This window comes from Azolla caroliniana, unplaced genomic scaffold (assembly GCF_043228905.1).
Source record: "Azolla caroliniana isolate FFs.n. ecotype wild unplaced genomic scaffold, voAzoCaro1.0.p SCAF_1, whole genome shotgun sequence".
NCBI lineage: Eukaryota > Viridiplantae > Streptophyta > Polypodiopsida > Salviniales > Salviniaceae > Azolla > Azolla caroliniana.
The window spans coordinates 31,683,417-31,707,238 of NW_028230436.1; the positions used below are offsets into that span (position 1 = coordinate 31,683,417).

At 37.2% G+C, this 23,822-nt stretch overlaps 2 protein-coding genes across 4 annotated transcripts in view; one reads left to right on the forward strand and one right to left on the reverse strand.

Annotated features, from left to right (window-relative positions):
• Nucleotides 1-14,991, reverse strand: part of LOC147869755 (calcium-dependent lipid-binding family protein) — a 35,223-nt gene extending 20,232 nt beyond the window's left edge. Inside the window, exons 1-27 of the mRNA XM_087332813.1 lie at nucleotides 14,866-14,991; nucleotides 14,224-14,382; nucleotides 13,832-13,913; nucleotides 12,995-13,098; nucleotides 12,771-12,866; nucleotides 12,477-12,524; nucleotides 11,777-11,833; nucleotides 6,718-6,821; nucleotides 6,445-6,562; nucleotides 6,264-6,365; nucleotides 5,983-6,183; nucleotides 5,729-5,889; nucleotides 4,460-4,618; nucleotides 4,270-4,365; nucleotides 3,767-4,121; nucleotides 3,542-3,655; nucleotides 3,309-3,404; nucleotides 3,154-3,221; nucleotides 2,941-3,064; nucleotides 2,622-2,858; nucleotides 2,342-2,551; nucleotides 2,155-2,264; nucleotides 1,923-2,019; nucleotides 1,617-1,715; nucleotides 1,399-1,539; nucleotides 1,225-1,293; nucleotides 649-1,137 (exon numbers count right to left, since the gene is read on the reverse strand). Of these exons, the coding sequence (XP_087188939.1) occupies nucleotides 649-1,137; nucleotides 1,225-1,293; nucleotides 1,399-1,539; nucleotides 1,617-1,715; nucleotides 1,923-2,019; nucleotides 2,155-2,264; nucleotides 2,342-2,551; nucleotides 2,622-2,858; nucleotides 2,941-3,064; nucleotides 3,154-3,221; nucleotides 3,309-3,404; nucleotides 3,542-3,655; nucleotides 3,767-4,121; nucleotides 4,270-4,365; nucleotides 4,460-4,618; nucleotides 5,729-5,889; nucleotides 5,983-6,183; nucleotides 6,264-6,365; nucleotides 6,445-6,562; nucleotides 6,718-6,821; nucleotides 11,777-11,833; nucleotides 12,477-12,524; nucleotides 12,771-12,866; nucleotides 12,995-13,098; nucleotides 13,832-13,913; nucleotides 14,224-14,244 (3,558 nt within the window). The 5' untranslated portion in view covers nucleotides 14,245-14,382; nucleotides 14,866-14,991. The remainder of the gene's footprint in view (nucleotides 1-648; nucleotides 1,138-1,224; nucleotides 1,294-1,398; nucleotides 1,540-1,616; nucleotides 1,716-1,922; nucleotides 2,020-2,154; nucleotides 2,265-2,341; nucleotides 2,552-2,621; nucleotides 2,859-2,940; nucleotides 3,065-3,153; nucleotides 3,222-3,308; nucleotides 3,405-3,541; nucleotides 3,656-3,766; nucleotides 4,122-4,269; nucleotides 4,366-4,459; nucleotides 4,619-5,728; nucleotides 5,890-5,982; nucleotides 6,184-6,263; nucleotides 6,366-6,444; nucleotides 6,563-6,717; nucleotides 6,822-11,776; nucleotides 11,834-12,476; nucleotides 12,525-12,770; nucleotides 12,867-12,994; nucleotides 13,099-13,831; nucleotides 13,914-14,223; nucleotides 14,383-14,865) is intronic.
• Nucleotides 14,992-19,278: 4,287 nt separating this feature from the next.
• Nucleotides 19,279-23,189, forward strand: LOC147869756 (uncharacterized). 3 transcript variants are annotated; one of them, XR_015531242.1, is made up of 10 exons: nucleotides 19,279-19,451; nucleotides 20,663-20,741; nucleotides 20,831-20,910; nucleotides 21,001-21,067; nucleotides 21,172-21,222; nucleotides 21,306-21,665; nucleotides 22,072-22,252; nucleotides 22,409-22,459; nucleotides 22,599-22,776; nucleotides 22,937-23,189. XR_015531242.1 is itself a non-coding variant. In XM_087332765.1 (8 exons), the coding sequence occupies exons 1-7, from the start codon at nucleotides 19,376-19,378 to the stop codon at nucleotides 22,250-22,252; spliced, it is 894 nt and encodes a 297-aa protein (XP_087188891.1). In that variant the 5' UTR covers nucleotides 19,279-19,375; the 3' UTR covers nucleotides 22,409-22,874. The 3 variants fall into 3 exon arrangements, 1 of the variants encoding a protein (XP_087188891.1); XR_015531243.1 differs by lacking the exon at nucleotides 22,599-22,776; XM_087332765.1 differs by lacking the exon at nucleotides 22,937-23,189 and having other exon boundaries at nucleotides 22,409-22,874.
• Nucleotides 23,190-23,822: the final 633 nt, after the last annotated feature.

Below are 23,822 nucleotides of genomic sequence, written 5' to 3' on the forward strand. Positions count from 1 at the left end.
AAAAAGAAAGAAACATATAATGTTGTTTTAGAGGACAAAAATGGCCTATGAAATCAAACAAGAGATCACATATTGAAACATTTTCTCATCTTTGAGACAACAAACCAAAATAAATTTGAATAGATTAGTAAACGGTCTAAGGTCAAGGATATTTCTCTTAGCTAACCATTTAACAAACTAATATGACCGAAGACGAGAGGGGTAATTTCTGAACTAGTGGGTTCCCACTCGGTCTTTCATCTGGCAAGTAAAGCTAACAAATAGCTTTCTAGATGAATTATAGGTTCAGTGGCTTAGAAGGAAACAGGAAATCCACCAGTGTAACGAGGATTGCAACTGAAGAAAGATTATTGGAAATGTTATCTCATCTTTGAGAACAAACCAAAATAAATATAATTAGAACAGTAAAATTGCCTACAGTACAAATATTTTCATTCGCCAAGAATTTAACACCTTAAGGTATTCTCACTAGTAAAGGTACCAATGATTCTGATTAGCTTAACATTAGCTAATGGAAGACCAGATATTCTTGTCAGCTAAGCACTTAATATATATTCTTGTTGGTTAAGCACAAAAGAAAAATGAACCCAATGTCCAATGCCTAAATTAAAAACTGTTATAAATTCAGTTAAAATGATGAAGACTCACTTGTACATCTGTATCATCATAGTCTGGTGACTCGGACTGTCTTGTTATGATTTGCATACTCACAAAACTTCTTGAATCTCGATCTGTTCCTGACAGAACCTTATCCATTAAACGCTCCCCTGGACAAAGATTAAAGGGCTTCAGCTCTGAAGCTAAGACCATGTCTTTAATGCATGAGAAAGTGACTTTCTCGGATTCCTTTGAATGCGACTGCGAGAACTCCAAACTTTTTGCAGGTGAGGAATTTGGAGAACCACCAAATTCAGTCAGAGCATCGTTATAAATATCTTCTTCTTCCTTCTGTTTGAGCTCAGATTCAGGCAGCATTTCATTTGATGCTATGGTCAGGCTCATATTCTCTTGGCTAAGAACAGACCGAGCAACATACTGACATGACGGAGATATGGAACCCTGCAGCTTATCCTCTATTTTCAAGTAATGAAGATTCATACCAACAGTTAAATCATACTGCCGTTGTAATACATTGACCTAGAAAGGAAGGGTGGTTCTCATCAACCATACACAGCATAACTCAACCTTAATAAGTTATATTGACAAATCAGCATTGCATAGTACCTTTCCTCCACCAGCTTGCAGACTCAAAATAACAGCTTCATTGTTGCGTTCATGAAGAACTTTATCTGTCTGAGCCATAGAATATAAAATATAAACAATGTAGACTTTTAGTTGCCCTGGTCATTTCTTGATTTCAATTACCAAAAAACCCACCATCTAGATTATTCATCTCACCAATCCATATATAGATAATTGAAGTTCATGCAAAGCTCCGGTAACAAAAAGAAGGGACTGACTTAACAAATCCACCCTTGGTGGGTCCAATTCTTCATCTTCTTCAATAAAATATTCAGGTAGAGATATGGAGACAGGAACCTGTAAAAGTTTTCATTAGCAAATAAGTCACTTGACAGTGACTGTAAGATATTTTGTGTATCTGTCTGTATCCTTACTGATGATTTATGAATTGCTGATGTCAATAATTTCAACCATGTTTCCTTGCACCCTTGGTCCGTAAGTTCCATTATAAGACTACTAGAAGTTTCAAGACCCTGCAAAAAGAAAATTACACTCAAGGATCATATGGTCTCTAATATTGTCTTTAATCATGTCTGCAGCATGGATAAACAGTTCAAACACACATGATACACACATGATACACACATGATACACACATATCCTCATCCTGTCAGCATAAGCAGAGATACTTTGTTCACAAATAAAGAGAACTACAGATAAATAAACAAAATGTTTAATACCTTCTGCAGTTCTATTCCACGACTGCAAACAGCTAGGACATAACTGGACCCTCCAATATTAGATGGAGGAACCTCCAGAACCTGCTTCCCATCCAAGCTGAAATGCAAACCCAAAAAATGAGCATAAATATCACTTTCAGAACTAGGCAAGAAAAGAGAACAAGAAAGGAAATTAAATAAATTATTATATTAAAAAAAAGAGCCATCATTCTAGTGTAGCAAAGTTTAGAACCTGAAGCAGCGTTGATATGCTTGCGAGTTGGCTGACTCCAGAACATATAAGTATGACCCGGATAAGACAACACACCGAGGCTGCCATTCAGCTACCGCATTGCCTATTCCCTATAGCAATTGGTCAAGTAAGTATAAATGTTTTTACACACATAGACATCAATCAGCCACGCTATAAAATTATTTACCTTCCAAAATAATACTCTTACAACATCCTCATGATCAGCTGGATACCACAAAGCACTGGATTGAGCTTTCTCTATCTGATCTTTTGAGCCATCAAATGTTGCAATCAGCTGCAAGAGTCTCTCATATCTCCCAGCAGAGAAATGCAGACCAAGCTGTGGAACTTGCAGCCCAACATGCATCAAGGGATATGCTGGATGTGGTATACGCAACTAAACCAACCAAGAAGTCAAAATTTTGATAAAATATTTAGACAATCAAGATAGTTATAAACTCACAAACCTTTTCAAAAAGAAGAAACATTCTACAGTGATCTAACACAGGTAATAAACTACGGATAGCTTCACGATTGCAAACTTCTTGAGATTCTTCATCCATTGACAGGTATTTTGGCATTTCTGCCCAATCAAATGATCCATCCACAAGGTAAGCCGCAATATCCGTTCCAGATATAAAGCACTGAGAATATAGATCCCCTCTAAGAGAATGACCAGAACTTCCTTGCTCGTGTTTTTCATCCTGTTCAGAAATAATCATTCACTTTAGTATCTTTAAAAGATAACATTAAATGAAATCTTGATATTAATCATAATCAACAAACATTTTCTGTATGTAAAGTGAAATGTCCCAAGTCTAAGATGAGCTCTGTATTTAATCCATTTGTTAATTTGGTATCTGCAAGAAATCTGACTTTTGGAGCATCCAAATCAAGATCAATGGAAAACCTGAATAAGTATAAGTAGTATAGTCAGATCAATCATAGGAATTATAAATCCAACAGTGATAACACATGAGAAGAGTCTATGCTACATGCCTACTCTCTTCCTCTAGCACCGATCTTAACTGCTCCTTAGCAGCACGTCTAACTTTCTCTAATTTGCTCTACATTGAGACACAAATTAATAAAAATTAATAAAGGAATAACCATAGAAATATCTACCCTTCAATGGGGAAGATTTAGGCACTGACCTGCAAGGCTGCTGCTGTTTCCAATGCAATGCCCCGATTAACAGCATGACTACTGTTAAAAAAATGCCTGATCCGTTCAAAACTTGTATAACAGACCTGAACAGTACACCTCCCATCACATGAAAACATTGGCCTATTTATGACATCAACCTTCTTAAAGCATCGTCGAAGTTTTAAGAATCAGTTGATACGGACATTTCTTATTAAGACAAGGAATACTAGAGACTTGTTACCATGACATAGCATGGCAATATAACTGCTGATATTTTCCAATCCAATGTTGAACGCAAAGGTTGGTGAATAAACCAAGCTGATAGAACTTGTTCATTATCATCACTGCTCACACTCTAAATAAACATCAAATGTAAACAGTTGAGAAAGAAAGAAACAAAGCTATATTAACATCTTTTAAGAAGCCAAAATAGAAATACTCTGAATTGAAATACATTCTGGACAACCTTTATTAAAGGACCTTCAGGTACTGTAATGCCATATGATTGCAGTTTTACGTTACACTCTAATGTCTTCATATACATGTTAATTCCAACACATAATGCCATAAAACTGCCACCCAGTATTTCTACTCGGTTTTGATCAAAAATTCGAACAGAACTTTCTTTGATGATTGCGTCAACAGACATTTGCAAAGAATCTGCAGCTTCCTGCAATAAAGGATCTTCCCCTGGATGATGATTCAAAAGCTCATTTATTTTTTCCCACTCCTCCTTCGTGAACTCCCCCAATCGCATATCTTGTTTCCCCATATTAGCTTCAGGCAGAGAACCACTGATGTCATTGACCGCTACAGTTCTCCTGTATCATAAGAAAGGAAATGTCCGAGTGAGAAATTAGATCTGAAAATATTGTCACATTTTGGAGAGAAATAAGACTGAGATTCACCTCACGGAACACTAGACAGAAGATGTGAATGGTACAGGAAAATGCAGGACAAAATACCTACCATCCAAATCCCCACCATCCCTGTTTCTTGACTTTATCACTTTCTGAACTTGTTTCTTTCGATTTCAAGCTTTCTGCTTTGGCACGTGCCAATAATCTGCTCCATTAGAAGTAGCCTTATCTTTAGCAAGACTATCATCATTCTTAGTAAAGGCTTATTTGTAAATGTGAAGCATGGATTAAACACATACCTCCAAAGAAGTAAGACTTGTAAATCTACTTTGTCCTCAATCTCTCTAATTTGGTCACTTTCAGTTCTAGACTTTTGTTGTAGTGACTCTGCATACAACTGGACATATGTCCTCCTTAAAGAACACATATGCTCGACCATGCCCCATGAGAGGTGGGATCTGCAAAATAAATATATCCATTAAGGATTCAAACAGTTACAGTACAGAACCCTGCAAAGATTTGGAGGCACCAAACAATTAAACAAGCATGTATCTACTGAAACTCATGTCACCCAAATGCTACAAAATCAGCATGAAACTCTGCAGCAATTAGGAGACAAAAGATAGGTTTATCAGTATAGATAATACAGTGCAATACATTCTTCAAAAAATATGAAGATCTTCAGAACTAAAAATTCCTAATAATATTGCCATTATGTTGACGACCACAAACAAATCTGATTGCATGCAATCAAAACTTGCTACTTGACGTATGTCCATTCTTACAAAGGCAAACAAAATTTCACTTCTAAACAGAAGCGATGGATTTTATAATTATACAGTAAGTACCTACAAGCAGACAGTAGGACACAGGTCCAACATGTTACCTCAAACTTCAAAGCATACCATCTCAGACCAAGAATGACTATGGATTACTGATTTAGTCTCAATGTGTTTGCCAACAGCCTTCATCTGAAAGAAGAACAGTTACTCCAATCCAGGAAAAGTGAAGATCAACATTAACCTTCGAGGTCAGATGTAATGTTTTATTAGATCACCCACAAATACCGCATGGTCAACAAAAAATTTATCTCATCAAAGGCTGATATACATTGAAATATATGTGGCCGTGCAGCAGAGACACTGAACAGAGATTGCAAGGCATTCAAGGAGGTCTTTTCAACCCTATACTATAGGTAAAACAGTGTCCCAGAGGAATGAGAGAGCTAAGGATAATGTCATTGGGCCAAAATAAAATAATATAGGTAAAGTTTGATCTACATCATTCTTTTAGTCAACACAATGAAGCCCTCTCAAACATGTCATCCATTTTTTATATTACCCATATTATTTCTATGCAAACAAGGCACTGACAGTTTCAGAAGAAACCAGGTTAGCCAAATAAGAATGAAATAGTGGATTCAGCTCGCACTAGCCTCCAAAGAGGTTGCTTACATAGACAAGTAAATTAATCAGATATATAATTAGACACGTATCTAGCCTGTTGACGGACTTCATGAAAGTCTTTCCATCCAGAATAAACAGAAATTTCAATCCCTCTCCACTTACGGAGTCTTCTCCTGCTGCTTCCGTCCTGCTTGAGAAGCATACCTCCACCAGATTCGTGGATTTTCAGACACTGCTACCCCAGGTCGGAAATGTGAAAATTCCACACGCTTTCTGTATTGCGAAACCACTTCCAGAAGCCTGAATCCATCACAATATTGTGCCTGAATACAAGGAAGACAACCAGATCGTTATGTCCTCAACTTACATGTAAAAATTGATCAACAGAAATAAACATGGTCCAAGTTAATTATAACCTCAGAAATGTTGATAGATACTTCATTTAGCACGAGAGAGAGATTTTGGAAAGCCACAGCAGGATCACGTTTTTCTCTCTTGCTGCAACGATGGTAACTCAAAATGCCATTAATTGGCCGTAAAAGGTACTGATGCTCATCAATCAATTCTCTTGATAATGAATCTGTGCCATTTTTCTGGTTTATTGCCGGTTCAAAAACCTAATTGAAAGACACCAAACCATGTGATTTGCAGAAACCTCAGGTCCACATAGACAACACATTTATTTGAATGACATTACCTCACTCCATTCCTTGGAAGTCATCTCTTTCCATCTTTTCTCCACGTTCCAAGGTGCTTTTCCAGAATCATGGTATATTGCCAAGCCTTCCAAATGCAAGGACTGTACGGCAATTATCAGTATCTTATGATCAATTAATATGTATTGCTCTTTGTGGATCTTATCAAGTCGTACACCTAACCTTGTGAAGCTTATCAAGTAATCCACTTGGAACAAATGTTTCCTTCGAATTTTCATCTATTGTAACAGCAGCAAGTTTTGACAGAGTAATTCCAGCACAAATGGGTTTCCCAGGATTGCTAGTGAAATCAGTAACAGCCACCTATCAGCACACTAATTGCAGACACTATAGAATTACTTGACAGACCATAAGTGACTTGTCATCAGATCACAGAGGACGTCATGCAATGTGCAACACAATTCAATTGTAACCACATCAACAATCCAAACCAACCTGGTTCTGTCTTCATATCGAACATGAACATTTGTGATTGAAATCTTTAGGTTTCCAATGATTGTAGCAATTAGAGAATTCAACCAAGAATTTGCCTCTGCAAACTTTTTGAAGCACAAATGTCATTAATTACTTATAAAGCCACAAACATGTTAACAGACAAGAAAAAAAGATAAATAAACATCTTTTACAAGGCCAAAATGGCCCATGAGATTAAACAAGAGGTTAATCTTTAAAATGTCATATGTTCGTTGAAAACAACAAAACAAAATGAATATAACTGAAAGTTACTAAAGAAGCTAGATACCTAAGCACTTAAGATTCTAGACTCAGTGTTGAGCGGACAATAAATAAACATCTTTTACAAGGCCAAAATGGCCCATGAGATTAAACAAGAGGTTAATCTTTAAAATGTCATATGTTCGTTGAAAACAACAAAACAAAATGAATATAACTGAAAGTTACTAAAGAAGCTAGATACCTAAGCATTTAAGATTCTAGACTCAGTGTTGAGCGGACAAGCTCAACCAGATCCGGATCGGTTGAATAAACCAAAGCCGGATCAGAATCCAGAACGGACCATATAGGTATCCGGATCGGTATCCGGAATCAAAAGCCGGATCAGATTGTATCTAGTAGGCCGTTAGAGGCTTGCAAATCTAGCCTAGTACGTAGGCACATGGGAGTCGGTGTCAGTCGCACGTATGAGCATTGAAGTACATGTCAGTACTTCTGTCAGTCTTTTAAGGATTTGTATAAAAAGTGTTCTGTAGGACATTGTATGTACACAGTGTTATTTTTGAAATTGAGTTTATGCTTTTCTGCTCTCTCTCTGTCACTCTTGTGTATTCTCTGTGTGTTTTGAAGAATCCATTAAACCTGTATATGTTTACTGTTAACACGAGGTGAAGTCGGTTCGGTCGTCACGCTTCCACAAGTAATTCTTTTCACTCAGGTATACTAAAATTTCTGCCTTCAAAGAACCACCACCATGGGCCACTCCAATATGGAGAGACCTCCGAAGCAAGGGAGCCAACTTCAAGGCCAGTGATGATGGCCTTTACTTGTCAATGAGAAGGGTGTGGGGCGAAGGTCCAAACAGTCATCACTTATGTTTAGGGTTTAGGGTTTAGAGGTAGAAAGAAAGAAAGATATATTAACGTCTTTTAAGAGGCCAAAATGGCCTATAAGACCAAACAAGAGATTACATCTTAATTGTTGCCTCGTCTTTGAGAACAAATCAAAATAAAATAGATATTACACCGTAAATATAAAAGTAGATAAGATGAAAAGAAAAGAAATGAGGGAATTTGGTTTTTGGCACATGTGAGATTCTCAAGTTAGATATATTGTAGCTTTTGTCTTCGAAAGATCGCTAGCATAGGGCAATTGTAACCCCTCTACGTGCACAACAAAATTGCTATTGCCCGATCAATTGTAACCCCTTTGTTATGTCCTGGTCTGGAGCCCATTTGTGTATCCCATGATTGACTTTCAGTAGGAGTGATGGGGCTAAAGAAAGTTGTGATTGTTCTTTGTGGATGAGCTTGTGTGGTTGTATTCTTCAACAACTTTTCCCGATGTCTCTTGAGCTCTAGCAAGAAAAGTCCTAGGCATCGTTAGTCCTCATATTCCATTACCTTGCATAGTGGGCCAAAGCCTTGTTTAAAGAGGCAATGGTATCTCCCTCTGATTTCATAAAAGACACTACAATGACAAAAATAGTGTTCTTCAGATTCCACTCCTTGATGACACAATTGGCAAATTCTCTCTTCTAGAGGTAGTCGTGTATATCTGCCTACCTCAATCTGTAACTGATGTGATGAAGTTTGCAGCTGCCCTATCACAATACGCAGAGCATAGGATAGATGTATGTCCATATAAGGTGGCTTGATGATGAATCCATCCTCCGATGTGTGTAAGAAGTGTCTTATAGTGGGCCATCTTTGTACCAAGTGGTATTTTGGGGCTGATCCATGTTATCTTGTTTTCCAAGTTAATAATATCAGTTCGGATCACTCTATTCTTTTCCGCTTTGGTCATATTTAGATGGGGACAATCCAAGCAATATTGGAACGGGGGTAGTGCATTTATACTCATGCCATGTGACTCAAACCATTGCTGCATTTCAGCATACCAACAATGAGTGTCTCCACTTTCAGCCACCTCTTTTGTTTTTGTTGATTCACATTAAGTGCTTACACTCATTATTGTAATCTTCCCCCATTTGTAATAAACTCATTCTCCTCTTTCTTATCGTTCTCCTTGCCCCTCGCAGAAATACACATAACACAATAAACACATAATTAATAATCCATTACGTACTAGAGCTACATCGTTGTCACGGTAATCCACGTTTGCATGTCAGATAGGACGGAACCACGGGGGTCTTGGACTAGGGAGGTCTCGCTCTCAACAAGCCTCAGCGCTTTGGCTTTCTACTCGCGTCAATTTCCAGCCAAAGAAGATTCCGGGTTCGATAAGTCGATTAACTATGAACAAGGACTCAACTCAAATAGGTGAACAGAAAGAGGAATATACCCAAATATATATATGTTACAAATGTTTTACTACGAATCGGCTTACATGCCACAAATCCAGTGGCTATTACAAAACAATCAGCTAATACAACAATGTTAGGAAATGGGAACCGGCGAAGGCAAGTCAAGTGGGCCGCCAGGACCATGACATCCACCGTTGGTCACGCCCGAAGACGGTGGAGTGTTCCCGTGCCACTTCGCCCTCCTTTCTCGAACCCGCCGCCACATGAAACACTCACCATCGAGGAGTGGAAGCCGAATCACCATGTGCTGCCACCAGAATGCTGAAGAGCCACCGTTGTAGAAACCCCAAACCAAAACCAAACTCTCACACGAAGCAGAAGAAGAGAGTAACACCCAAAACCCTCACTCACACGAAGAAAACCGAAACCGAAACCCTAAATCTCCCACAAACTCTCACAAGATGAAGAACCAAACGGAACGCCAAACCTCCACTCAAGAGAAGGAACCAAACCCACGAGACGACGAAGAAGAAGACCTAAAGTGAAACCCTAAAACGAAATAAGGTAAAGAAGACCGAAGTAGAAACCCTAAGAAAATAAGAATGAGAAAACTACCAAACCCTAGATCTAACGGTATACCCTCCTAACTCAAAATTAGCGACCCCTTAATAAGAGACCCCTCCTTCCTTTTATAGTCCAAGGAGGGAAGGACGTTACAATTTGGGACAAATATTCCCCTTTTTATTTTATATACATTTTCGAATGTACATGTGCACACGGTGCACATTCCCGACTTTGCCCACTCCACCCGGTTTTCTCACCATAGCCAGAAATCTTCACGACATCGTTTTGCTCTAGTTTACACAATTGCACAATTGGCAAATCAGCCCATCCATACATTTGTGTGCATGTTTGCCTATCTCAAATTCTAACTGATGTGAAGAGAGTCTAAGTTGTGCCCTATCACACTATGTAGTGCTAAGTAAGTTGGTAGTTAACATGCCCAATCGCATCCTAAGTATATAAATCCAATGGGTTCACCTTGAAGCATGGATATGCATGATCTACTACCAAGCCATTATGTCCACTAGAGATGGTGAAAAATTTGTTCTCAGCTAGAAGGGATGGAGATCCCATCTCAATAGTGCTTGCACCTCCCTCAGGGTTCCAATATGTCAAAGCATCTGATCTTGGCCATTGTGACAAACTATTGTATATCACAAATCCATGTCCACTACCAAAGGATAGCAAGTTTTTCCATATTTCGTTACCAATCTTGTCCATTTAGGCTAAATTCTTCCTATAATTTCTCCATACATAATGTCTCTTGCGTCAAACATTGTTTGTTCATCCTTCGTCCAGCATTGAGGTGCCCTAAAGTATTACATACCCCATAATAGCGAATACTCCAAAACCATCATATAATATGATGATTCTAGTGCTTCCTAGCATGTGGTTGGGGACAGCATATTGACTTCCACCTACTCTCTATACACAAAGAAATTTACTACCAATGTATTGATGGTTCTATGTATACATAGCAATCTTTTCCTTAAAGGTATCTTCAAAATAGTCAGCATTTGTCCAGGTCCATTGCAATTCCATAGTCATGTGTGAGCTCTTAAAGCCCGTACATCATCATGCAGTTCTTTTCTTTGTAATAATAACCCTGCCATCCCTATAGGCAGCCCATTTTCCATCCTTTCTTGAACAAAAACTCATGGCATATTTTCTTTCAAGTGTACTACTTGAACAAGTTTGAGATCTTCAATATTTGAGTGCCCCTTCCCTTGGATATGAAAAAAAAAATTATTCTCCACATCTATGAACCAATGGCTAAAAGCCTAGGGCCAAGACTCATTTCTTTTTACCTTCCATGTTGAAGCAATTGGAATATCCAATGCCTCTATCCTTATTCTGAGATTCCAAACATATTTTTTGTAGGCTTCGTTTTTCAGCCTGTCCAACAATTCGTGCATGCCGTCCACAAGCTTTCCTTTCGCATTCATCTTCTAATGTTCAATTCATCGTCACCTCTCGCCTACCTAGGAATTTAGAAAATGTCAAAACATCCTTTTCCACGTGGAAACAATTGGAATATCCAATGCCCCTATCCTTATTCTGAGATTTCCAACATATTTTTTGTAGGCTTTCTTTTTAAGTCTGTCCAACAACTAATAGATGTCGTGCACGAACTTTCCTTTAGCATTCATCTTCTAATGTTGCATTCATCATCGCCTCTAGCTTACCTAGGAATTTAGAAAATGTCAAACCATCCTGTAAAATCTTCCCAAAAACTGTGAAATATATCTTCCACCGAAAAGTCCCACCTACACCTCATCAAAAAAATACGCTTGCAATGTCGTACTTAATTTTGCTAATGGAAATTAGATTACTTCTCATAACAGCCAGGCACACTACATTGCAATTGCAAATAGTCATGGAAAATCATAATATATAAATCAAGAGTAACTTTGTTCATAACAAATCCACGCATAATACAAAGAAATTAATGTAATCAACTATTTCCTAGCATGTTTCTCCAAGTTAACATACATTTTCTGCTTTGGCATTCTTCCTCTCCTTTGCTTCAAGCACTGCTAACTCGGCCTCCTGTGAATAGTAAACAAATTCATTGGTTGTTATTTTAAGTCAAATGATACTACAAAATGAGACTAATCAATATGATACTACACATTGTGACCTTACACAATTTTCCAAGGTCAGGATTGAATTGCCTTGTTTCCTTGGAAGAGCAAAACACAGTTTTCTCCTATTTCTGTCATTTCTATTACAGAATTCCCAACTACTATGCTAGTCATATATTTGATTATAAATTCCTATCCATATAAAACCATCTCCATCAATATGTTGTGTGATGCACAAGGGAGAGCACACACTAAGCATGATCCATCCCCATTAAGTTATAACCACAAACCTAAACAATGATCTCTAGTTAAAGGCATTCAAATAAAAGAGATGATCCATCACAATGTACACCCAGCACAAACATGCAAAATCTTTGTCAAAAAAGAATTAAGTGCATTAATATATTTCCGATATTTTCACAAGTATACTAATCTCTCACAAAATTCTTCATTATTTCTATTTGATTAGATTATGGAGTTAAACTTATGTTTCATGATAGATATTGAACAGTAGAAGTTAGGGTAAACTGTACGAAATAGTACTCATATAACCAATATGCACAAAAAAATCAACAAACAATATAGATGTACAAATCCAGATTATCAACCTCGAGTTGTCGCCTCTTTGCATCAAATAGATTCTCATTCTCATTTGCCTGTACATTCATAAGCATTTGAAATAAATTAGACGGTAATGGCAATCGTCGTCCATCTCATGTTTCCAGCAATCAGGTAAAATTCTTAACATCGGTCAGATTAACACTCAAAATACACACATGGGAATCACGCGTGCATCTAGCCATGCCGCATTAGATTTGGACAGTATTGAAATTCAAACAAGGCTGCACCAAAGGGTACCAAAAACATATAGAAGGATTCAACTCTTTAAATTTGCAATGTACCTTAGAAAGATTTGCATCATGAATAGCTTCTGCAAGAATAAATATACGATCCAAAAGAACTACTACTGATTCTTTCCCGAGCCTACTCCAAGGAACCTGTTAAATTCAGCCAAATGCCATATACATAGCCATTCAAATATAAATTTCTTTCAACTGAATCGAGAGATCATAAACCATATCATGAATGAGCTGTTATATGCACTAACAATAGGATTAATACTTGCCTTTATGGTGAGAGATCCTAAACGTCCAGCTTTAACAGTAATAGGAAGCTTCAAAGCATTCAGTGCATCAGCTCTTAGCTCCAGGTCATTTAGAATCACGTTACCTGTTGTGACAAAAAACTCACGATCAATTCTGTTATTCATTAATGAAAGTTTCCAACTAGAAGATTTTGATGCTTATTCTAAGAAGAATTTGTCAATTTTTTTAGCCCTTGCTCACGAGGTGAAGCTGCAATATTAGCTCACTCTTGTGTGTTTATCTCCGATTTTTGTTTCTTTTATTTCTTGTTTTGCATCTCTTTTCTTTCATACTTCTATGTTCAATTATATATATATATATATATATATATATATATATATATATATATATATTATATCATTAGATGGATCTTAGTTGGTTCTTAAACATGCATCCATACATATTAGGGTGATGCATTAAATGAAATTCTCTAAGGGCATAGTACTTCTTGGCCAATATATAAATCCTAAAACATAGAAAGATGGAACACATATTGCACGATGTGAGCAATGGACACTTTTAAATGTAGCCTTTCTTTTCATCTTGAACTTCTAAAGAAAAAAAAATCAGCACCACTAAAAATAGTTAGTGCTGAGTTGGGAAAAGGTCCAATCATCATGAAGGCTCATGTGGTTTCATTCATCACACCAATTATATGGAAACACGCATGTTACATTGCCCATCACACAACAATAAGGCTGCTCGTAACATCCTAGCATCAAATAATATACAGACTGATCAATATAAACATATAGTTGACGAGATCCTTGCAATCAGGATGTTGCATCAGAGTGTTTCTTTTAACAATTAATCATTACCTTGCCAAACACTAACTTTCAAAGCTTCCATTGACAATCCAAGTACATATTCCCCTAAGTATGATCGAAGGGTCTCCAAAACCTGCAATCCAAAAGACAAAGGGGTCATATTTGTGTCATTATATATATATTGAATCTATATGATACAATAAAAATGCATGAGCTAAAGGTTTGAATACATCATATTCATAACAATAGGTATAAAATTCATCACCTTAGCCAGAAGGATTGCACAACTTAAAAAACATCAAATACATTCCTCTATTCGGTCAATAGGCATAAGAACAAATATTATTTGAATATTAAAGAAGAAAATGTTGAAATTCAATTACATTCGAATCAATTGATTTGCATTGAATGATATGGAATAAAAAATTTGGAGGCAACTCTACCTTAGCTTTAAACATCATCATCCTCTATTTAGTTTTTTCAGATCATGTTGTAATTCTTGTCAATTTCTTCTCCGATGTCAAATCTCAAAAATTTGATCTTTTCCTGTGATTTTTCCTTCACTGAATAGGTCATGACATTCCCATCAGCACGCAATCAAGCTGTGTGATACAAAGCGTGCAAATTAACCAAGACAGAAAAAAAAACAATTTATAATTGCTCAAGAAACCTGTTATAACAAGCTCTGTGGTTCATTTCCTGTCACAACAAATTTTTAAGGTTCCTTTTCTGAGTTCAAACTACGAGGAAATATACAGAGCTAAAAGAAGGTGTCAGAAAAACTGAAATTTCAGGGTTCCTTACTATGGGTGCGTGAGTATGTGTACGTGTACGTGTACGTGTATGCAGGGAAGAAGAATAAAGCAATGGTGTTTGTTAACTAATGCGAAGTAGTGTTTATTTGGATGGAAAAAAAACAAAGAAAGCAATAGTGTAAAGGTGCAAGAATACTGCTTCAGGAGTATGGAGAATTAGGGTTTTGTAAAGAAGAACAAACAATTATACAGATAAGGGTGCCAATGATCTCTTTCGGTGACGATGGACATGGACATGGAGAACTAGGGTTTCGAGACAGGAGAAATTACACAGAGAAGGAGTGATAAACGTAGAGGTCGTGCCTGCGATCAGTCGATCGCTCGACGGATCCAGAAGGTTTTCGCTGCACGAGAGTACCATAATTTTTCTTTCATAAAACGAACAGCGTGGGGAGGCGAGCAGCATAATAGTGAGAGTCTGCTTCTTCTTCTTCTTCTTCTTCCTCTTATTCTTCGTCGTCCTCCTCATCATCACTACTTCAAATTACCGGCCAACGCGAAAACTTTAACCGGGAAAATAAGTCGTCCACATTTTTTTACCGGGAAGTTATAACACTTGTCCGGGTGTCGGGGGGCTCCGCCTTATCGACACACTGATTTCCCACAAAGAAACTCGGCATCACTTTAGTTCACATTGATCAATACCTCTTTACTCGTCACATATGCTATCAATTGTTGCACGCTCCTTTTGCCCGCCACATTGGGCACATCATCCGCTAAATTTGCCTCATTACTAGTCTTTGTCGAGATGTACGCCACCACCTTCATCGAACACTTCTTTCTCACATGTCAATTATCACCATGAAGATTGAGTGGTGATCTAGTAAATTCCAGCGTTGGAATCGTTTTCTCGCATAAATATACATTATGCATTAGCAATTCATCCTTTTGGCAAATGTGTTTATTACTATGTTGAGTTATCCTCTACGTGTTCACTCGACTAAATCCCTTGGTTCCAAGGGTCACTTACAAGTTCATTAGTCGAACAGGAAAATTCCATTTTGGAGTAACCAAAACATGATGAATGGGGAGGTGTGTATATACATATGACCAAGAGATTGAAAGCATTACTTTTTAGGTAAAATACTTGCCCTTAGTAATTTTGGTTGTCCAACTCTGAATAACAATACAGGGGAAACATTTAGAGAGTTAGTGAAATAAGGCATTCCCCACATTGCTAAAACATGATACACACATTATTGTTTATGAGTCTTTTTTCAACTATTTTGCTTGCTCCTCCTTGGATCTCACAACAACATGCAAGGTTAATAATTAAGAGCATTTGAAACCTATGTAATATTCTACAAGGTGAAAATTTACCCCTAGTAACCTTCATTTTTTGTGAACTTCTCGACTCACTCTTCATACTTGCCCAGATTTTGGATATGTCCTTGCTTTTTCAAACATATCATTCCCCTCTCCCAACATATCATTTTAGCATGGGGATGCTCTCTCTCTCTCTCTCTCCTAATCAAAAAATACACATGGGTCTTTTTGGAGAATAAAAATAAATAAATAATACGTGTGGGTCATATTCACCCGCATTGTCATTGATATAGCATCATCTCCCTCTCTTCTGTGATGTTCAATTATTGAAATACCTTTTCAATTGTAAGTTGTAACCCTCTCTTTCTCTCGCCCTCTCCATGAGAAGATTAACCCCAACCTATAGAAAAGGCCTTAAAATCAACTATCATCCCAACTTCCTAAAAAAAAGCAACAACCTTAAAAAATAACAATCATCTCAATATTTGAATAATAATAAGCTTTCATTGAAAAAATATCATTAGTTCCGTAGCCACATAACAACAAATTTTGAAAAAAGAATAACAATTATTATCTCGACATCTAAATAATAAGAACCATTTAATAAAACAAGCAATTATCTCAATGTCTAAAGAGGAAATAACCTTTAAAATCTCCATATTTGAAGGATTTTCTTCAATGCTATCACTATGCACCTTGTCTTATGTAGACGTCCAAATGTATATTTTGAATGATGCAATTATTGACTTCACTAAACATGTATCTTCTCCTACTATTGATTGAAGTCCTTTGATTTATAGCAGTTTGTTGAGATGTTTAATCATTGCTTTTTCCTTCTTCCATTCCCTTTCTTGAAATACCTTGCATTAGTTCTAGAAATCTTCAATATGAGATGAAATCAGACAATGTCATCATACACAAACACCTATGTATATGTCACGATACTTAAAAGCACTTGAATATACGTACAATTCATCTAATGTAAGCTTGCATAATATTGAATAATCATGGAAGCAATGCATGAGTGATACTTAAATAACATTAGCTCGTTGATATTTAGTACATTGAAAACTCGATACCTCGAGGAATGAAGCCAAATCAATTCTCTAAAATTGAATCGTCATGAATTGCTTGAGGATACGGTCATTAGGTCACAAGAGAAACATTTTAGCATTTTGTAGAACTATAGTAAATGCCTCGTTTAGAGACATGATCATGTCATTTACATTATGGGTTGTTGTAATGTTGCATTTTTGTATGATGGCGCCGATCAATAGAATACCCAACATAGTTATATCCTTTGTTTTAGTGATAACATATAGTTCCAATTTCTAACGAACCATTCGACTTTGTGTGTATCCCATGTTGTTGAAACACAAGTTGGTGTGATATACACCTTCTTAATCGTACATTGATATGTTTCTAGTGATTTAGACCTAATATTTCATGTGTTTGTGAGGGTCGTTGCAGGGGAGTTGTGTATACAAGTTACAACATTGGTTACATGCATGTAAATTTTTAAAACAACAAAGATGAGAATGGCATGAAATGATCAATATATCTCACAACATATATTAAGCATAGTTGCACTAAAACGTGGATTTTATGGAATTCATGGTAAGGCACGTAAACAACGAATAAATAATTAGAACAAATGAAAACTTCATTTACATTGACTTTGAAGATTTTGAGCATGTCCAATTCCATCATGAATATTCAAAGGCGTTCCATAATTGTCCTTTCTAATTTTACTAATGTGACATCCTAGTGTCCAAGGCATCTAAATTACACATTTGCATTCACACAATAGCAATCGTTATTGTTGTCCATGGTTGAATTTGTTTTTTCTTCAAATTGAATTGCAATTTGATGGTAGATACTAGAAATCCAAACCCCCGTCTCATAGTACACTACTTCCCTTTACAAGTCATAACCTCTTATTATATAAATGGCTCATTAACTATTGGTGTAGTCGTTTGAACCTATTGATGCAAGGCCAAAAAATGTCACGTGAGTGATATAAAAAAAACCTTACAATGAGTTTGAACCAAACCAACCTCGAGGATTAGATATCAATACCTTCACATGACCTTATTATATATCAAATTCCCTTGACAAACCATGGCCTTTTCATGGAAAGCTTTGATATCCAATATTGCTTGCTAAGTACTACGAATAGTTGTTTTAGCCAAATGATGAAAGGTAAATAAAATGATGTGCAAACAATAGTAGTTGACCATACAATTCAAAACCTTGATATTCTCTCCACGAACAAGAGTAAAGGATGGCTAAATACTTTATGGGCAACTTTTTGTTGCGTTTTTGGCTTGCCCTTTAATAATTGGATAGCAAGGTAGTAGTGGTCATGATGCTTACGAGTATAAAGGCACAAATAGGGAGGATGATGTCACCAAAAGGATAACAAGGTGCTTGTATGCAGGCTTCATGAGGCCACGTGATTTGTAATGGTATCAATGAAAGTGATATGTTAACATACTATAAGGTGTCATCACAACAATGTTTTTGTCATCTTCAAGGGGGCAAGATGTGGTGATGAGCAACAAGGTTTGTGCATATGGATAAAATAGAGACAAAGTTCTAGTGTAAGTAACTTTTGCAATTGAATTGGGACATAAAAGGTCACAAGTTAAATATTACGAAGGATAGAGACAATGGTCTAACTTCATCGATCCTAAGTTATTTCTCGATCTTGATTTGTGTTATATGCTCATGATATTATTTGAAAACACGTTTGCAATTTATATAATTTTTACATCTACATTTTTAAATCGTTGATAGTCCAATTCCATTGTTTAACACGACTGACAATAATGTTATATGAGACATCCCCAACTGCAATACACCAATGATCATTGAAGGCCTCACGTAGCTTTCTTTTCAGAAAGAGTTTGAGAAAACTTTGATATCACAAACCTGACAAAGGCTCCAATGACACACGTTATTTATCAATCATATATACAAGTTCATGAAATTTAACATACCTCGAAACAACTGTGAAATCCATTAACTCTATTTGGGGGTGTTCCACCACCTTGGATTTATGCGACAACACCCTATCTCGAAACAACTTTGAAATCCATTAACTCTATTTGGGGGGGTGTTCCACCACCTTGGATTTCATGCTTTCAGTCAGATAAACTGTGGCGAGCACGAGGTGAAGGAGCGGCCGAAGCTTGTCTCAACTGCCTCGTAGATGGCGAGTCCCAAAAAACCAGACACGATGAGAGAGTACGAAAAGAAGAGAAGCCTTAGAGTGGCACAACAAAAGGCACACACAGATAAAGATAGAGAGACACACACAAGAAGAGAGCGTTTGGGACATAAGGAATAGTGTGAACCCGCCCACACGTTTCCGTTTCCAAGCCTTCATAAGGCTAACCAAGGTAAAGCTCTCATCTTTCTCAGCGACAGGCAAAGGGGCAGAGAACCGACATACACGCAGGGAGAGGGAGAGAGAGAGAGAGAGAGAGAGAGAGAGAGACAGATCGTCGCCATGTCTCACTTCGGCCGCGCTGGTCCCCCGGATATTAGCGATACCTACTCCCTTCTCGTCCTCAACATTACCTTCAGTAAGTCCTCGTCCCTTCGCTCCCTCCCTCTCCATCTCTGCATATTTCGTCTTCGTTTCCGTCTTCTTCTTCTTCTATTTGTGCTCGAGGGTTTCAGATCATGGCCTTTCATGCAAAGTCGATGCATTCCATTTTCAGCTGTTTGATTTAACACCTTCCATGTTTCTTTCTGCCTCAAAAAGGACTTTTGGATTTCCTTAGTTTCGTTTCGAACTCATTGTTAACAGTAAAATTACTATTTTTCTTTTAGTTCTCGCGCTCTAGGGTTCTACTGTTTTTTTCCGAATTTATCTTTTTCTAGTTTGGTCGCAGACATGTTCAAGGTATCTACTTTTTCTACGCTTAGTTGTTTTTCCATCTCCGGGATTGCTATTGGTAGCTTTGAGCAGTCTTTAAAAATTAGTAAAAGACACACAGTTCCCTTTAGAATACATAAAGAGCTTACGAAAAGAAAGAAGAAAGAGAAAACGAGAGAATGCACAAAGAAAGATTTACCAAAATTTATGCACAAACACAAAAGCAATACTGTCTTCTCCGGGAGCACACTAAGACATCTTGGAACATTAATAAAAGACCGAGGCTGTAAGTAGATATGGTTTTAGTTCGATACATGTCGGATCAGAAACACTAATCAATCATCAGAAAACTTCATTTTGCCGGTGTATTTAGACACATGAAAACGCTAAAGGTTTTTGATAACTGCTGTTAAGTGTTTGTTGCAGATTATAAATGAAGTTAGAATACCAAATAACTAATGTTTCTATAGTTTGTACATGTACGCTAACAAATGTATCCTATGGTTTATATTTCGTCACTGTAAACGGGAAATTTTCTAGAGAGGAAGATAGAAAGATTCTTATTTTAGCTCATGTAAAATTTGGTATAAGTCAGTGGTCATTGACGGAATCATACAATTCGATTTTCACAAAGGAGGCTCCCATTATTATCATTTTCAACTCGGGGAGTGAAAGCCTAAACTTTAGTCGTCATTCTTTTAAATCGTCATATTGGTGTTTGGTTGTTCTTGTTATTTTGCAATGAGACAGTTCCCGAAATCTTTCCAGTCTATTGGACACTGACTTGGAATTGTTTAGTTACAGTTTTCACGAAGAAACGATTTACATTTTGTTGATTACACAGTAATGCTAGACTACAGGTATTCTGTTTGAAGGGATGATATTGCTGATGCAGAGATTCTGTTTTTTACTCAGGAACTAGTGCAGATGACCTTTTTCCTCTATTTGATCGGTATGGAAAGGTTGTTGATATCTTCATACCCCGAGATAGAAGGTATGATTATATGTGCATGACTGCGCAGTGTTTTTTTGCTTTCTATATAATAATTTATTGTTTACTCCTATCCTTTGTTGCTTCACCAGGACTGGTGAATCTCGAGGTTTTGCATTTGTACGGTACAGGGATGTTGAAGAGGCCCAAAAGGCAGTTGATCGCCTAGATGGTACATAAAGGCTGAGTTTAATATCTCTGATGTACAATGTTAGTATTGTAAAGTGTTAAATTTTTTAGTACTCGGACTGTAATAATGTAGGCAAGATGGTGGATGGTCGAGAGATTATGGTGCAATTTGCGAAATATGGTCCCAATGCTGAATCAATGTAAGTGTTTATGTCAGTTTCTGTTTTATACATTGTAATCAATTCCCATTCTATTAAGTTCTGTTTTCAGATTATTGTTAATGCATTTCCATTATATTTTCCAGTCAGAAAGGCCGGATATCTGATGCTGCCTATAAAAATTCGAAAAAGTCCAGGTATTGCACGTTCAAACAATTTCCATTTTATCTGTACACCTCATTTGATTTATTAACATGCATCATGCATAACTCTGATACAGGTACCGGGATGAAAACTCCCGTCACAGTCGATACCGCAGTCGCAGTCGCAGTCGCAGTCGTAGTCGCAGTCGTGATAGATATAGAAGAGACCGGTATCGTGAGGGGGATAGGTATTCATCAAGGAGATCTAGACGGAGTCGCAGTCGAAGTTTGAGCCGTAGTGGGAGCAGGAGTAAGAGTCCAGTGAAGTATCGCAGTAACCGATCCCGTAGTCGGAGTGACAGTCGCAGCCCATCTGGAAGCCCGGGTGCTGTTCGTGCTCGCAGCCGCAGCCGCAGCCCTATCCGCAGCCGTAGAGATGATGACCATCCGAGGCGTGGATCCTACAGAGAAGAAGAGTCTCCATATGCTAGTAAAAGGTATGTTTAAACATATTAGCAAGGATAGGTCTTTCTTTACTAATCTGCCAGGGTTTCATTATCATGCACATGTGACATATGAAAATCGGAAGGAAATATACAATTTGCAGGAATTTAGTAGAAAAGGATTTATATTATCGTATTATATTCCCCTACAAATATTTCCTTATTTTTGAGGAATTTCATGCATTATGTAATAGGAAATTATATAGAATCATCACAAATTGTAGAATTACATGATAGAAAATTTGTATTTTTTTTCGCATTTTATTCATTTTATAAATAAAAAACTATGAATCAAAGTTTAAAATTTTTCAATTTCATGAATTTGATGCATTTGTTTCCAATGTATTTGACAAACAACAAAGACCATTTTACCTATTTGATAAATTCGTTTGCCTGGCAGAGGTCGTACATCTAAGGATGACAGTCCATCTCCTCCACGAAGTCCTCCAGATAGGGCTCGAAGTCCCGCTGCAGTGCCTAAGAGAAGCTCATCCCCTGATCGTGCTGCTGCTAGGAGCCGTACTAGAAGTCGATCTCTTGATGCACCTTCCCGCAGTCCCTCACATAACTCTGACAACTAGGTAAACTCATTACCCCAGTCTCTCGAAATTCATGCATTGAGTTTCCTCTTCAGTTCTGTATTTTATAAATGTTTTAATCACTACATCTAGGTGTTGATTCATAGGTTTATGAGTTATACTGCAGAAAACTGATGATCCTTCCATGCTGATTGACAGGAACGGAGTATTTCTTCTCAGGTTCATGAGATGTGCAATTTCCTTTAGATGGTTAGTCCAATTACTATTGTAGTTGTTAGAAACTGTATGACCTAGATATATGTGAAAAGAGAATCATTGCCATCTATGGTGAGACAGATTGGATCAATATTGTAGCTTCAACGAATCTGTTTGGTTTTAATTGTTGTAGAAATGACTTGCTGCTCCCTAATTTATTTGCATCATGCACGGGGGTTGTGGTAGAGTTGTGATGAGTGAGGCTGCTGTGCTGGTAGCAGTGCTGCTGCTGATTATGATTGCGGTGGGCACAAAAGTGCTGTTTTTACCTGATGATGCTCGTTTGCTGATATTCTATAAGTTGTTGGGAGGTATAGTCTTATAGATGTCACTGCCGAAAGACTCTGCTAATTTTAGCTGCACGATTGGCTCTGTATATTTTTTGTTTACAAGTGTGTTGTTTGCTTCATCATTTTGTTCATACTTGTCTTCTTCTAAATTATATTATATGCATTGTGCTGGTTTGGATAGTGTTGTGCTGTGCTGATAGCTGAGGTTCCTGGTCAGTTAATGATGAGTATGGAGATGGGAAGGGTGATTATTGGCCTGTGCTCGTTAATGATCGTGTGCTGTGATGGTGTGCTGATCATATTCTTGAAATTTGCAGAGGAAGTTCAACTGTTTGGCTTCAAACAATTGGCAGATAATTCTTTTTAATTTGTGTTTTGAGGTGGTTGGGATTGGTTTTATTTTTATTGTTTCATCATCAATCAAATTTAGATTATGCACTGTGCCGGTTATAGTGTTGTGTTGGTCGGTGATGTTCCTCGTGGTGCTTATGGAGATTGGAGTGGTGATATTGTGCTTTGCCTTGTTATGATGATATGCCATTCCTGAAATTTGCAAATCATGTTAAATGAGATTTTTTTTTTGCTTCCTTCATGTACTTTTGGGTTTTCTGTTTGGTTCATCTGCTTTTAAAAATCTTTGTTTTGCAGTATTCTTTTGGTCTGTATTTTTTATGTCTTGAACTGTGTGAGCTTCTTCTGCAAGATGTCTGATGTGGGAATATGTAAAGGAGTAAAACCGTGAGAGCCAGAAGATAGTTCTCTTAATGGGTATTGTGATTGGAACAACGTAGGGTTTTGTTCAGTTGGCATAAATGAGTGATTCTCTGTTTACAAGAAACATTTGAATTTTTGTGAATATATCAGTGCACATCTGTCAAAAGTTAGTTCTTTTTGAAATCGCTCAGATTTCCTGGTGCTCAAATATCAAACTATGCCTAAATTTGGATGGAACCCATGCATTGGGCTCCTTGTTGATCTCCTCATCTCGTTGGTATCATAGTTTCTGTTGTGGCTTTAGTTTCAACTGACTTCTTATCTTTGTATTATTTTTTGTTGGTGGATTTATT